This window comes from Ruditapes philippinarum, unplaced genomic scaffold (genome assembly GCF_026571515.1).
Source record: "Ruditapes philippinarum isolate M1 unplaced genomic scaffold, ASM2657151v2 ctg752_1_1_1_1, whole genome shotgun sequence".
NCBI lineage: Eukaryota > Metazoa > Mollusca > Bivalvia > Venerida > Veneridae > Ruditapes > Ruditapes philippinarum.
Window position 1 is genome coordinate 129,188 of NW_026865967.1, and position 16,406 is coordinate 145,593.

Here is a 16,406-nt window from a genome sequence, read left to right on the forward strand (position 1 = left end):
ATAAAAAAAGACACTAGAAAACATACATTCAGTCATGGAGTTGTAGATTCGTGGAACACGTTAAATCCCGAGGTCGTATATAGAAGCTACATCATTGAATTCATTCAAGGCAAAATAGAATAGCTATGGATTTGTTCAAAATATGTTCAATGCAAAGTGAATTATCAAACCCAGTGACCAAGTTAAAATAATCAGATTGGCAATATATGAACCTGTCGCGTTCAAGTAGTTTTTAACTATTAATGATATGTGTAAATATAATCTATAAAGATGTAAATAAACTAAATCTCGTGTATATAATAAAAATTGATGTAAATACAAATAAAACATTTACAATAAGATGGAAATCCTCACAAAGGAGCTGGAAGAAAATTAAAAAAACAACGACAACTCCAAAACGGCCCAACTTAGCATCCTTGAAGATGTTCAGGCCTGAAAAACTACACGAACTTCGTGAAAAAGAGAGAATTGTCATTTAATTCTGACACACTCACGATTAGTTCTGGCTTCCATAACTTTATATGTCTTTTTTATTTTGACGTTGTGCGACAGTACTTTAAAACCTGTTCGCTGAAGTATCGACAAGACGACCGTCGAAGATTAATCACCGGAGACCGTCGATAAGTTAAATAGGAGTGTTCGACCTAAAAACAGACTCGAGCAATTGCATGAAAACACACGTTTAAAAGCATTTTATTTATTTGTCATTGTACTTTTATGTTTTTAGTATCACCTATTAGGGTTGATTTTTAAAAATAAAGTAATTTATTTTGCTGTGGTATTGGAATGAATAACAAATATTGCTATTGTTATCAGTTTTCGCGATAATCAAATTTGTTTATTTTCTAAATATGAGATTACCTCCTCTACCCACGATAGGAGATGTTGTTCGTCTGCATAAACTTTCAGCTGTTAAAAAACTTTCACAGAACTTCATTATGGACATGTCACTTAACAGGAAAATTGTACAGTATGCTGGTAAATTGGATGGCTGTCACGTATGCGAGGTTGGCCCAGGTCCAGGGGGTATTACAAGGGCAATTCTAGAACGGGATATCGCTCACTTACATGTCATTGAAAAGGATCGAAGATTTTTGCCCGGATTAGAGGTATAGAGTTTTAATTTTTGAAATTCTATCCAGTGTCCTACATGTATATTCTATCCTATCTCCAATATCCTGTCCTATAGCCTTTCCTATCTCCCTTCTTTTATCCTATTTTCTATCTCTTATCATAACCAGTATTATGGGACATGCAACTTAATTCATCAAAATGCCAGGTTATCTAAATCACAAAACGAAAAACAGTCATTCCAACACAATACCTCCTACATAACACCACATTAGAAACAGTTTCATCTGCAAAATACCTTGGCATTACAATATCAAATGATCTAACATGGAACAAACAACAAACACATAAACAGCATCACAACAAAGGCGAATCAAACACTTGGTTTTCTACGCCGAAACATCAAAGTTCACTCAGAAAGGTTAAAGTCAACCGCATACAAGACACTTGTCAGGTCCCAGCTCGAGTACAGCTCCACGGTCTGGTCCCCCTACACAGGAACTCTCATTGATCAGATAGAGTCCATCCAGAGAAGGGCTGCTAGGTGGGCCAAATATTACTTCGGCCGTGTGTCAAGTGTCATTGACATGTTGACTTCCCTTCAACGTATTGACCAATGCCTGGTCGTACGTCTCCCTAAAATACCTATTCTGTTTTTAACCTGTTTTAACAATATACTCATTTCCATTACTTTTATATTCTTTTATTTCAGCTCTTTGACTAACATTCTTGTCGGTCCCCAGCAGGGGTTTGACTATAAAGGAAGATAGATAGATAGATTATATATCCTATCAACATGTATCTTATCTTGTCATGTCCAAACCTTTCCAATTTTATTATATCATATCCTATATTTATCTCATACATGTATGGTTTTATCTCAGATCCTTGTCCTTGATCCCCTTTCCCTTCCCCTCCTACCCACTCCTTTCCCCTCCTTACAGTTTAAGGAATTTGCTTGTCAGACTTGAGTCAAATTTAATATGATTATGTTTTGACAAAATAGGAATTAGTTTTCATAGCTTTTATAGCTGGGCTTTTAGAGGATTAGTAGAGCTTTAGATAGTGACTGCCAATAGTAGGACCTTAGATAGTGACCTCCAATTATGTTGGCATCAGCATAACACTTGGTTACAGTTTTTCATGTAACATCATATCCCAATAACCATTTATGATATTTGCATACACATGTAACTTCACAAACATATTTGATTATATAATATTGTTAATACATTTGTACCTCTAATGGTAATGAAGATTGATGTTGCACAAAAACTTTTCTAAATTTAAACAAGGATCATAATTCTGTCAAAACCCATGAAAGAGTAATGGACCTTGGAAAGTGACCTACATGTACATAATGTAACATTTATTATCCTGCAAACTTGTATTAAGTTTTAAGTAAATATTTTTAGTTCTTCACCTGAAACTTAGTACATGTCTTTGAGATTATAATTGGAGGTCTCTATGGTAAGGCCCACTACTCTGACATGGCCCATGACTCTGACATGGAATGTGCCTGAATTATGGCCCTGTGTGAATTTAGAAAGATTTTGGTTTAAGTTTTGCTTGCAATATTAATCTTTCATAAAACTACTGATTGTATTCACTTGAAACTTGATTTATGCTTTTGCATTACCATTCATGGTCACTTTCAAAGACCCAATAGTCTGGCATGGAATTTTTATTAAATTAAGGCCCTTTGTAAACATAACAAAATTCTTTGGTCACTATCCAAGACTCATTACTATGTTATGTACATTATTTGTATTTTGTGAATGAAATCTTCCTCTTTGTTAATTCCTACATTATCCAAGCTCTGATTATGCTATCACACATTGGAAATAGTCCAGCATGCTGTTCTATTAAAAGCTTTTGTTTTGTTTGCATTTGCATTTATTCTGTATAAAGTTTACAGCCTCTTAATAAATAAATTTAGTAAATGCTGATAGCTATTAAAACCTTTTGATCCGTTTTCAAAAATTAGCTGTTTATGTATTATTGAATGTTAGAATGATAAAGGTAGTTTTTAATAAGAGTAAGGACTAAGGTCATTTTTCTTGTAGCCATACATAATATACATCTGGTTATGGAAATTCCTACATAACTACACAGACAAAAGGAAAATACATATTTTCTCTAATCAACTCATATGTAGGTTCACCGTTGCCATGTAACATTAACAGTTATAATTTTACATGGAACTGAACCAGAAAAAAGTAGAATAAAATGATCTTTAATTCATGAACAATAAATATATTTAGATGTTTCATGCTAATAAAGTATACTGTTTGAAGCATCAACCATTTTATTTCAAACATCTTAAAATGTAACCAATGCACTTCCAGTATTTTCTCCACATGATTCCAATATACATCATTATTCATAGATCCCTGACCTGTCCAATTCTTATTATCAAATTAGTGGATACAATAAAAATTTCACCACAACATATTTGTTAACAAAACATGTCAATGTTTGTGGGTAAATTTATTGTTATTCAAATGAAAGGTCAGAGTAAGGATCTATCAATTGAATCTATTCTTATCAATTTAGCCTTGTTTTCATTTCCAGAGTCCAAACCTGTATTTAATGCATGTTGTACCTAAAGTAACTGTATCTTTAACTGTAACTGCACCTTGTCCAATATAGGTTAGAAATAATAACTAGCTGTCCTTTATATAGAATTCTGCAGTATTGTACTGAACAATGTACATTTTGTATAATAACCTCATAATTTTTAATGTTGTAGATGCTTGCAAATGCATCAGGATGTTTGACTGTCCATCAAGGAGATGTTCTAAGATTTGATATGGGCAATCTTTTTCCTGAGGAATGTGTGAGACCCTGGTCAGATAATGAGCCTCATCTTCATATCATAGGAAACTTACCTTTCAATGTGGCGACACCTTTAATATTCCAATACATGGAAGCTATATCAAACAGAACAGGGGCATGGAGATATGGAAGGACAAGAATGACATTGACATTTCAAAAGGAAGTAGCTGAAAGAATGGTTGCAACAACCCATTCAAAACAAAGAAGCCGTTTGTCCTTGGATATTCAAAATTTATGTGAAGTTAAACTGAAGAAAATTATACCTGGTATGAAAATTTTATTGACTTTCTTTTTTAAACTTGAAATTTTTCTGTTATTTTTTAAATGAAAATACACATATTATATCAAGATCTAATATCTATATTCCACACCATATGACACCCTTAAAATGTGTATTGATGTTATATTGATATGCCTATTTTAAAGAAAATAATAATTCTTTTGTTTTTATTTGTTTGGGTTGTCAAACAAATAATGGTAGCTAAATTTCAGACCCTGATATGGTTATTTGCAAAATCCGCAAGTAGTCCATCACGAACTCCTCGAAGCGGTTACTTCCCTTTATAAGTACACTAACACCGAAAAATTAAGGGGAAATCACTGCGTAAAGATTGTCAAATGACAGGCGCTTTAATTTTCTAACCTTATGATCATGTCATTTTCTGAATAGGTAGTGCATTTGTGCCTTCACCTGAAGTTGATGTAGGAGTTGTTCATCTAGTTCCACGTAAGAAACCCCGGATAGATCTACCCTACAGATTAATAAAAAAAGTGAATAGACACTTATTCCATTACAGGCAAAAAATGTGCAAGAATTCATTGTGGTAAGCAAAAACTCTTTTCATATTTAGATATATAAAATTATAAATTTAAGTTAATATATTCACATTCACTTAAGTATCAATTGAAGGGTCTCTATGGTTGAGTCACCTCTGAGACATTTGCCCCTTTCCATGGAGACATTTGCCCCTCTCCTCAGAGACATTTGCCCTACTTCTCTGAGACATTTGCCCCTCTCCTCGGAGACATTTGCCCCTCTCCTCTGAGACATTTGCCCCTCTCCTCTGAGACATTTGCCCCTCTCCTCGGAGACATTTACCCTCTCCTCTGAGACATTTGCCCTTCTCCTCTGTAGGTCAAAGAAATGTCAGATTCTTTATGTGAGGAAGCAGTCAAGCTAATTTATTCCAGGTTGATGGTTCTAACCAGGTGCCCACTTTTGCCTTAAAATGTGTAAAGCTATATCTCAGTTTACAATATTTTTGTTTGAATTTTGAAAAAGAATAATTCCAAAATGCTTGTATGAAAGAAATATGTTAGTATTTTTGCCTTTTGAGGAAAAGTGGCATGCATGAAATCGTTGCTAAATGGCTAAAAACCTACATGTACTTAAAATAGCAGCATAATATTTTGTTCCTGAAAAATTTCATTCTGTTTACATACACTGACACAAACTTCATGTGTGTTGAATAACAGAAACATTTTAAGCAACAACTCTTACAAGAATCAACCATAAGATTATTGAAACAGCATAATTTTAATGTTTTTAATTTTAGTTCAGTTAACATACATGGAGAGGCTTTTCAGCTGTTCATTAAGTATAGAAAGTATGGTCCATTTAGTTTAAGATGAATTAATGCTTTTTAAACAACTTCTGTTCAGAGAAATAAAATATATCCTCATAAAAAAACAATGTATTGCTTGTTTCCTACAGAGATCCTTCATGTCCAAATAAATTGGCCAGTTATTCAAGCAAATAGAAAATAAGATTCTAAACAGTGACCGTAGCATTTCTTTTGAATAATTTTATTAAAAATGGTGATATATGCCAGTGATTATTTTCAAGGCCAATTTGGGGTCGAAATTCAGCCCCATTGCCCTCTCCAGAAAGTATATATGTTCCCCTATTTCTGAAAAATAAAATCCCCTATTACAATAGTGAGACTGAGTAGGACTTTAAATAATGGTATTATATCACAGCTTGACAAAATTGGACTGTTTTATCTGTTTATAACTCTCCCCTTTTTCCCTTTCACAATACAATTTTCCCTCTTCATTGGCCCTGCCACCATTGTCCTAAAAGTGAAAAAACAAACAAACAAAAAACACAAAAAAAACACAACACTGTATGCATTGCATTGCTTTCGGCTCATACTTTGAGCTTTAAGCAAATTTTATTTTGGTAGCCTTATGTTTAGCAGCAAATGTTATAAATCACAATTTGACTGTTGTAAAAATCTCAAAACATCTTAAAGTTTACAACACTTTATTTTTCAGTACTTTATTTCCGGCAGATCAACCAGAACTTGTGATAGAACTATTGGAGGACGCAAATATCAACCCTGCTAAAAAATCAGTAGACTTTACAATGAATCAAATTGACCGTTTGTGTCATTCATATAACAAAATATGCCAGCGCTTGCCTTACATATATGATTATGAATACAGAGACCCTAAGAGTTTAAAACACTATAAAGAATTGAGTGAACTAGAAAAAGAGTTACAATATAGACCTACATTTGATGATGATGATTTAATAACTGACAGGGATTTATTAGATGACAACGATTTAGAATTTGATCATGTTGAAGAAAGTGAAACTATATAATATTGAAGAGCTAAAAGATGGACTAAGCTGATCTGTTTAAAGGCAACAAGTTTTTGCTAAACTATAAAAGCTAGTGACTTAAAAACTTCATAGGATGATAGATCTCATTGAAAAGAAGTGCAGTGCACCAAAAACCAGTATTCTGTACTTCATGATTTTTGAGTTATTGCCCTTTGTTAATTTTCATACTTTACTTTTATCTGTCTTAGTTTTTTATACACATTACTTTAATAATTAAAGAAATAAAGGGTTTGAAAATAATAGGTCTTACATGTAGGGTTTTTTTTTAAAAAACAGTTGCCATATTATTATACAGATAAGCTTGCCAGTATTATCAGTTTCTGAAAAACATCAGACTAACTTATTGTAAGTCAAGTTTTATAATTTTACTAAAAAATATGTTCGCACTCTTTTTTTAATATTGACAAAGCATTGGTGAAGTTTTTTTGGTTTAATTTGGATAATGTTTATCAACTGTTGTTAACTATAGTGAAATGTAATAAATTACTTAGAAATAAATTTATCTAAGATGCCAGTAACTGGATGTGCATTTTAGCCTTCTCTTTAAAGTTCTATATAGTCTGGTTTGTTGTGAAAGGAGCTTAAATATTTTGTGTAAAGGTTATATGCATATTATCTTATGATGTGCTTAAAATGAGCTTGCAAGTTCTGGATATCAATTGGCATGAAATGTATGGTAAGTAGTAGATAAATATGTTGTTTTTAAATCTAACCTTAAATTCTATATAGGTTAGAAAATCTTTGATCTTACTAACTTTTAATGTTTTCATGACTGAATTAAGTATATATCTTAGATTGTTTTATTATTGAATTAAGTGAAACATAAGGGAGATAATGATGTTAGTCCTCTATCAATACAGGAAATGTGATTATCTTTCCTGTATTGGTTTAATGGGTTATCATCAATATTACAGGAGTGAGAGGTCAAAGGTCATGGTACAAGTGGGTGGATAGCATTATGTAGCAAAAATAAACTTTAAAAGTAAGTTTCAACTGCTTATCATTGACTTCATTCTTTTCTAAATAGTTTTCTTGTCTCCTCATTTGGTCATGTACAGTTTGTACTAATTACTGTATAATTTGTTTAATCTAAAATAAGGAAGATAATATATTGTAACTGTGTGACTTTGTACTGTTTGAAATCATTTTACATTGTTTATCTTCTAGAAATTCTCCACATACGTAAATACATTGTTATACTATTGTTTGAGCATTGAATTAAAAAAGTATCATGCTATTTACCAGTTTTCCATCCTATAGGATGTTTTTATTGTATCATAATAATTTAAATTGAAATTAGGATGTAATTTTACCATCTATACTGTTATACTGAGTTGCATTTTTATTTCAAGGAATCTTTGGCTTTGTTTGAAAAAGTGAATGTGGAATTTACATTCTTTTTTATGTTCTTTTTCCCAAAGTTAACTGTGTTGCTTCGGGTATAACTTGTTCAGTTTTTCTTTTTGTTCACTTTTTGTTCACTTCATGCAATTAAAGGGGTCATTCTTATCATTTTACTTTGTGTATAATTTGTCTAAAGGTAAATAATATTATATGTTGATGAATTATTTCAGTCATTTTACTGTATAATTTCTAGGAATAATTTCTTAAAATTTTTCTTCTTAATAATTTTGATAACTACACATTAACTGACTTTATTGATGTTTTTTTTTTAAAGATTTAAGACTAGTAATGTAATGATATTATGTTATTTTGTTTAGATAATTGGTCAAATAGATACAGAAGATGAGTGGTTCAGAAGAGAATAAAGATTCCATCAAATGTGTCTCAATATCTGACACACAGACCTGGGAGAAGGAGAAAAAGTTTGTGGTATGTACATTTTGTTCTGTCATATGGGTACTGATAAACTGTATTGTGTTTGTGGGTTGTCATATGGTACAGATTACCTGTATTGTGTTTGTGGGTTGTCATAAGGTACAGATTACCTGTATTGTGTTTGTGGGTTGTCATATGGTACAGATTACCTAGATGTATTGTGTTTGGGGGTTGTCATACGGTACAGATTACCTGTATTGTGTTTGTGGGTTGTCATATGGTACAGATTACCTAAATGTATTGTGTTTGTGGGTTGTCATATGGTACAGATTACCTGTATTGTGTTTGTGGGTTGTCATAAGGTACAGATTACCTGTATTGTGTTTGTGGGTTGTCATATTGTACAGATTACCAGTATTATGTTTGTGGGTTGTCATACGGTACAAATTACCTGTATTGTGTTTGTGAGTTGTCATACAGTACAAATTACCTTATTATGTTTGTGGGTTGTCATACAGTACAAATTACTTGTATTGTGTTTGTGGGTTGTCATATATGTACAGATTACCTGTATTGTGTTTGTGGGTTGTCATATATGTACAGATTACCTGTATTGTGTTTGTGGGTTGTCATATGGTACGGATTACCTGTATTGTGTTTGTGGGTTGTCATACGGTACAAATTACCTGTATTGTGTTTGTGGGTTTTCATACGGTACAAATTACCTGTATTGTGTTTGTGGGTTTTCATATGGTACAGATTACCTGTATTATGTTTGTGGGTTGTCATATGGTACGGATTACCTGTATTGTGTTTGTGGGTTTTCATATGGTACAAATTACCTGTATTGTGTTTGTGGGTTTTCATACGGTACAAATTACCTGTATTGTGTTTGTGGGTTTTCATACAGTACAAATTACCTGTATTGTGTTTGTGGGTTGTCATACGGTACAGATTACCTGTATTGTGTTTGTGGGTTGTCATATGGTACAGATTACCTGTATTATGTTTGTGGGTTGTCATATGGTACAGATTACCTAGATGTATTGTGTTTGGGGGTTGTCATAGGGTACATATTACCTGTACTGTGTTTGTGGGTTGTCATACGGTACAAATTACCTGTATTGTGTTTGTGGGTTGTCATATATGTACAGATTACCTGTATTGTGTTTGTGGGTTGTCATACGGTACAGATTACCTGTATTGTGTTTGTTATAAACAGTAAAGTTATATTGTTTCCATGTTTTTCTAGTTGTTTCTCAGTAGAGTTGTAACATAAAATGACTGTTATTTAACCATGTTCAGAGTTTTAGTGATTAGTATTTGAAATACTTTGCAATGTAGAAAGTGTAGTTTTTCATAATGCACTTACTGACTATTTTGTTGTGATATTGTTGATATAAAAATTCAGCAAGAGTTAATATCTAACATGTATAATATTGTATACAATAGCTGTTTCATTATACACATTTTTACTGAGTTATTTCCCTTTGACTTTTATACACAAAATTATACCTGCTTAAAATATTATTCATTGGCCATAAATATCTTTTTAAGTGATTGTGTTAACATGAAAAAGTTTATAGAAATAAATAAAACATATCTGATGTCAAATAATCAGAGAATAGGTTGTGACAAAATTTTATTTGCCTCACAGAAGATGGTTTGTACAGCAGTTTTCAAAATGATTATTTAAGTTTACATTACTTATGGCTTACTGAACCAGAGTCTGAGACAATAAATAAATAGATGAAAAAATTTTACAACCCTAAACTAAGATTTCCGGTATTTTATTGGTCTGAAACCTGCACAGAAAGTAAACAGGCCAATGAAAATCCTGAGATTTGAGACAGAGCTCAGAAAAGTGTTCCATTTATCAATAAAAAAAAAATCAACAAAACTGAAAGCTTTGTATGCCGACAGTAATATATATTTTTTTCATGAAAGCTAGTACATGTATTATTTTTTGCTGGACTCTTCCATGAATAGGGAGAGTTATTGTACCCACTTTTTCAGTGCAAGTTTGTATCTCCAAACTACTAAGGGAATGGATTGATACTGTGAGGCAAAATAGGAGGTCACTTTCCAAGGCCCATAACTCTAACATGGATTTGACAGTATTATGGCCCTTTTTGAACTTCTACATTATCATCAAGACTCTTGTTTTACTATAAAGCATTGAGAAAAGTTGAGCACACTGTCCTCCTGACATCAAAATACAAAAATATTTCATTATTTATTGTACTTCTATATCTAATTACCTTTGAAGTAATTATATAGCACATGACAGCCGCCTACTCTATCGAGACAGACTAATTTAAATATGTTATTTCCTGATTTCATATTAAAATTTTAAAGTTTATATTGAAGGACATTTATTGTGACATTGCGACAATTTAGCTGCAGGTTCTTGTTACATTATATTTAATTGAAAAGAAATTCATGTATTTAATTGGAAAGGATTTTAATCATATTCTATACTGTATTTCACTGAACTTAATTGAATTTTTCTTCTCCCATGCTGAATTGAATTTTTCCTTCCTTGTGCTGCAATAAAGTATAACTTGCTCTTACCAACACTTGTTTAATTATATAAGGACATACTGCATACTTGAGTGAACATTATAACAGAGTGCCAGGGTATGAGCTTTTGATTAAATTCATATACACAAAGGTGATGTCATGTACAAATAGTGTTTCTTGTGAATATATGCAAAATGATCCGTGCAAATAATCCTTGCAATGTTCATAAGTTACTATATACTAGTATGATAACCTCCCATAATTGACATATCCCACTACTAAAAGGCCTTGTCCCAAGTGTTGGTATCATAGCATAATTAATTTTTTACTTTGTTCAGTTTCTTCAAAAGATCAGCTGTTCAAAATTAAACTAAAGAAAAATAAATGGTTTAATGCAAAAGTAAGTCTGTTATAACCATATTTTGTAGGGAAAAACATTATACGAAGTAATTAACGTTGTTGAAAGGAATGAGTCTTTATTTTTGTCAGTTTCTGAGGTATTAGGAAGAGTGCAAGATTTATTTCTCACTTTGTTTTTTAACATCATATTTGTAGATATCTGCCCAAGAGCCATAACTTAAGCTTGAATTTTGACAGAGATTTTCACCTTGACAGAGATTTTCACCTTTGTGAACTTTGAAAGTATAAACATTTATCCATTTGGATCAAACTGCTGGTTATTCCTTAATATTCATACCTCGCAAATAGTACAGATTGAAAGTAGTCCTAACAGTAAACACATGACTTTTAATGTAACAAATAGACAAAATAGACAAAAACTAAGGGTGTAATCTTCATATAATGTATATATTTGCCATCAATTGGAAAATAAAAGTCCATAATTATTAGAAAAATAAAATCAAATGATAATGAAATTCAATTTGAGAATGACGATAAAATTTACCTAATTTTAGTCAAGTTTTACACAATATAATGAAATAAACTAAAAAAAAAAAAGATCCAAGCATTTACTTACTATTTATTGACATTTATAAGTTTGTTATAAAATATAAATACTGTTTCCGTTAATCTATGTAGTCATGCTATTGTGTTTGAAGTTTTTATCCAAAGTTTGACAGAAAGGGTTGTATCCTGTTTGCTGTTTAGATTTATTATTTTAATATAGAAACAATTAACAGTTCATATAGCATGTTCAAATTTAGGATGGTAAATGTTTAATTCAAGGACACTAGGTTATAACCTTGTCATTGCTTCCTACTCACATTGGAAAAAGTTCAAATTGGCTTGAATATGCATTATGAAATATGAAATGTTTCAAGTTATGAAAACAATGCCAAAATGTGTGGTATGTTTTAGAACAATAGGCACTGAGGAAGTATACTAACTTTCCTTGTCATCCTTTTTATGTGCTGTGTTTGGAATTTTTCTTAACACTTTATATAGTAGAAGAAGGAAAGGGGCTTACCGTAACTTATGGCAGGGTCAAGGGAGAAAACCCATGAAAACATTTTACATAAGGTAATTTGATATAATTTTCCATAATATGGATAATTTCTGATTTTTTTCCCCAAATTATTGTGTGAATTATAAATGATGCTTTTATAAGTACTGTTTTTTGTAGTTTGCAAAACAATTTTATATGATTTATAACTTATAAGTTATAACTAATAGAATATTCAATTCATTTGGTTGGATAATGACATATTGTTGAAATAGTAGTGAGGTTTAAAGTCCTGCTTTATAATTATGTCTCCCAAAATTTTTGGGAGACATATTGTTTTTGCCTTCACTGTCTGTCTGTCTGGTTGTCCGAGCAAACATTTTGGGTTTAGGGGCTATATAATGGTAAAGAGAACAAAAAAGAACAATAAGTTCATTCCGTGATCAAAGGGTTTATGGGCTAGTAGCCCCTAAACAGACAACAGAAAATAACAAAGAAAATAACCCCTAAACCCAAAATGTTGGAGCGTCTGTCCCCATAAGGCTTGTCCCGCCTTCATAGGTCAAACTACTGGTGGGATTTCAATGAAACTTCACAGGATGGAACAGTACCATACCTTATTGTGCATATTGCCAGCATGTTCTGCTTCACTGCACTAAATTGCCACAAGAGCTATAAATAGAAAAATCTTGTCCCGGTTTCACAGGTCAAGCTACTGATGGCATTTCAATGAAAACTTCACACGAGTGTTCAGTACCATCCCTTGCCATGCATTTCGCAGGCAATGTTCTGCTTCGCTGCACAAAATGACTGCCAGAGCTGAAAATAGAAAAATCCTGTCCACCTATCACAGGTCAAAATGTTGGCAATTTCCACCATAATTTACAGGATACATAGTTTTGGGAGACATATGTTTTTGTGACAAAAAACCCTTCTAGTTATATTTTCATTTGTCCAAAATAAAATGGTGCCTTATAAACAACTTTTAAAACAACTTTCAAAATTTTTAGAGAAGTTGAATACAATAATGGGAAATATTGTATCAACAAGAGAGGAATATGTACATTGTGTGTTGTAATCAATATACAATTTTCTTTGTGTTCTGTGTTTGTATTTGGCATAGTGGTAACAACTAGAACTTTATTCATTTGTTTCTTGTAAATGTCATCTGGGGATCTGAAAACATTTTACAATATTAAGATGGAATTAAAAATGAATGACCAGGCCTGAGGGGGCAGTGTCTGTTTCCTGAAGGTGTTGTTAACAGTTCATCATTACAACCTTATCAAATAGGCAAATATGTTACTCATTTTCTTGGTTAAAGTTCACATTTAACTGAAATGTTGTAGTAGTTATTAAAGCTTTATATTACATGTTTAGTATAGCATTGATGTTCCCACTTGCATATAAGCATTTTTCTTTAATAGCTGATCAAAAACTTAGCCTGCCACATCATTGTAAGATAAGATAAGATAAGATAGTTTATTAAAGTCTCATCATCATGTACAATATTAAAACAATACAAATATAAAACCTACGACATTATACATAAATGCCACTCATAGATGAGTTATAAGAGACTATACATAACTTTACAACAAAATCTAACATACTGGACATATCTACAAATTTACTTAAAAATAAAACCAAGTAATTTATCTTTTTTTTTTTTAAATTAATGTAAAGTGTTGAGACAACCAGACTGTATTTATTTTGTTGAAAGTCTGTGTAGTTTGTGTTGATATTGCTGGTTGTAAGATTTGAATGGTTTGTTTCTCTCCATCTATTGTTTCAATTGTTACAGAGGCCATCTGCTGCACTGGTAGCAAAATCTGGAATGATTCACTTTTAACAGAACTGCACAAAACTTAAATGATTGTTTAATATTATGATCTTTTATTTTCCCTCTATTAGCCTCTTATAATATAGGGCTCAATAGAAAATGGAAAATCATGCGCGATTCTTTTATGTACAGAAAAGCGGCTCTTTAAAAAATATAGTGTAGAAACAGTTTGCTTGTAATTTTTGAATTTTACCTTGCTTAATCTTTTTAATTATCTCTCTTTATAAAGCTTTATTAACACTTTTGCTTATTAAGCCTTTATTTATTCATCTTATTGTAAGAACATTAAAACTTTTTGTAAAGTAAGGGGTCATATGGTCAAGGTCACCAGTGCTAAAAAAAAGATTTTTTACACTCTAGCTCATACAACCTCTGGTTTTTAACCGATGTCTTTTATGTTTGGTGGGTAAACAAATAGGTAAACTTTTTGTGGAATAAGGTTTCAAGGTCAGGGTCTTTGTCACTAAAATAGATTTAAAACCTTTTACTTCTACAGCTTTTATTTATTGACAAATTTCTCATATAAAGGTTTGTAATAACTGCTTATCTTAGGTGGTTGGTGGAGTAAATGGTCAAGGTCAAGGTTACTAGATTGATAACAATAGATTGTTTAACATTTTCCCTCATGCAGACTTTATTTATTGACTGATGTCTTTCATATTTGGTAGATTCCTTGATTGGTCCTCTTATTTCGTGTGGAGTTTGGGTGTCACTGAGGTTAAGGTCACTAATGTGAAAAGTAATTTTCAAAATTTTTATTTATTGACTGATATACATTGAAATAAATTGATATATATATATACAAGTATGGGGAGCACCCAAAGCCATTTTGGCACTATTTCTGCCAGTTTTTCTTTTAATATATCAAAATTGAAATTACTTTGTTATTTATTGATGGATTTGATTTATTCGTGTACTAAACAACTTTCAGAGTAATTCAGAGTATGTCCTTGACATTTGAAGGAAATTCACAATCTCTATCAATGTCTTAAAAACTTTTGATAATAAGATAAAGTTAAGACTAGCCAGTGGTGGTTTTAGGAATCAAAGCTGTATGCTGTGGGTATTTATCACTATCAGTGATTGTTCTAGTTCTTATTCAATGTTTTTTTTACTGCATGTCAGATGTTGGAATATTTTAAGGTAAAGTTTATAGTGTGCTAATTTGGAGAGTTCTAATAAATCATAATTACATGTATTATAGAACATGATATATCTGTTGGCACTAATTACATACTAACATATACAAATACATATATGGATCAATCAACCAAATTGAGTCACCTTTTCTAGTGAAGGTGTCAATTTAATTTCCGTTTTGGGAAGTCAGTTCTCAAATAGAATGTAGGTTTAGTCATTTGTCAGTAAGCTGTAAGTGCTTGCTGTATGATGTATATTTATTGGCTTCCTGCAGTCTATAAAAACCCCCACAAAACTTGAAGAAAATCCTATCACTAGGCTATCTGACTATAAATGTTTTAGCTCGAGTCAAGATCACAGATATTTGAGGAATAAAGTAGGTTAGAAATAGTCAACACAATGGTAGAACCTTTATAATAGGGGAGGATTCACTTAAAGATGTTTCTTGAAGTGCAATTTTTAACACAAAGGCAAAGAAGGAAAGTTTTATCTAATGCAGTTAATTTTGTAAAACTTTGCATGATTAAAGAGAAAGATAATTAATGTTTTTGTTTCCATTATGTTTCTCAATAATCGACAATTCTCTACACAAGTTTTTTTTATTATTTTACCATTCTAAAAAAGTGCACTACCCCTGGAAATGTCTTTGATGGAACAATGGCCATATGTCAACCTGTAGACACAAAATTTTTGCAGTTCTTTTACCAAACCTGTATGTGAATAACATTCAAACAATAAGTACGAAAATAAAATTGTTTTGTAGAGCTAATGTTTTTAGGTCTTTCTATTAAAATCAATTCTGAAGTTCTGGACTCTCTTAGAAAATACAAAAAGCAATTTGTTTTCACCCATTGTTCTTTTTCGTAAAGATGTTAATTTATCAAAATATATCATAGATATCTGGCAAGTGGACATCTATTGTGCATATAATGCAGTTTGAAGTTGATATGGTTACGGTCAAGGTCAGTTAGACTTGAAATGAATTTGTCTAGTTTTGCTCGAAGGCATTGGCAATCTTTTAAACCTAGTCAGAGCGGAGCCATAAAGTGTCCATCAGCCTCAGTGGCATTCTTCTGTTATGATTTAATAAAGTTATATCAGATCAGAAGCCCAATGTTGGGTTTGTTATCTAATTGATAAATGGACATTGGCTGATGCATTGTAAATGTAATTGCATGCCA

At 31.8% G+C, this 16,406-nt stretch overlaps 2 protein-coding genes across 4 annotated transcripts in view; both read left to right on the forward strand.

Annotated features, from left to right (window-relative positions):
- Nucleotides 1-609: 609 nt before the first annotated feature.
- Nucleotides 610-7,061, forward strand: LOC132730889 (dimethyladenosine transferase 1, mitochondrial-like). Of its 2 annotated transcripts, XM_060716972.1 has the most exons (5): nucleotides 612-680; nucleotides 857-1,109; nucleotides 3,824-4,175; nucleotides 4,580-4,733; nucleotides 6,187-7,061. In XM_060716972.1, exons 2-5 carry the CDS (start codon nucleotides 939-941, stop codon nucleotides 6,515-6,517), a joined length of 1,008 nt encoding a protein of 335 aa, XP_060572955.1. In that variant the 5' UTR covers nucleotides 612-680; nucleotides 857-938; the 3' UTR covers nucleotides 6,518-7,061. The 2 variants fall into 2 exon arrangements, with proteins under 2 accessions (XP_060572954.1, XP_060572955.1); XM_060716971.1 differs by having other exon boundaries at nucleotides 610-1,109.
- A 341-nt stretch (nucleotides 7,062-7,402) lies between these two features.
- LOC132730887 (serine/threonine-protein kinase Sgk1-like) overlaps nucleotides 7,403-16,406 on the forward strand; it is an 83,401-nt gene continuing 74,397 nt past the window's right edge. The window contains exons 1-2 of one of the 2 annotated variants that reach the window (XM_060716968.1): nucleotides 7,403-7,520; nucleotides 8,260-8,371. In XM_060716968.1, the coding sequence (XP_060572951.1) occupies nucleotides 8,285-8,371 (87 nt within the window). In that variant the 5' untranslated portion in view covers nucleotides 7,403-7,520; nucleotides 8,260-8,284. Of the gene's footprint in view, nucleotides 7,521-8,259; nucleotides 8,372-12,174; nucleotides 12,320-16,406 lie in introns of those variants that run through there. The other variant, XM_060716969.1, reaches the window with a different exon arrangement.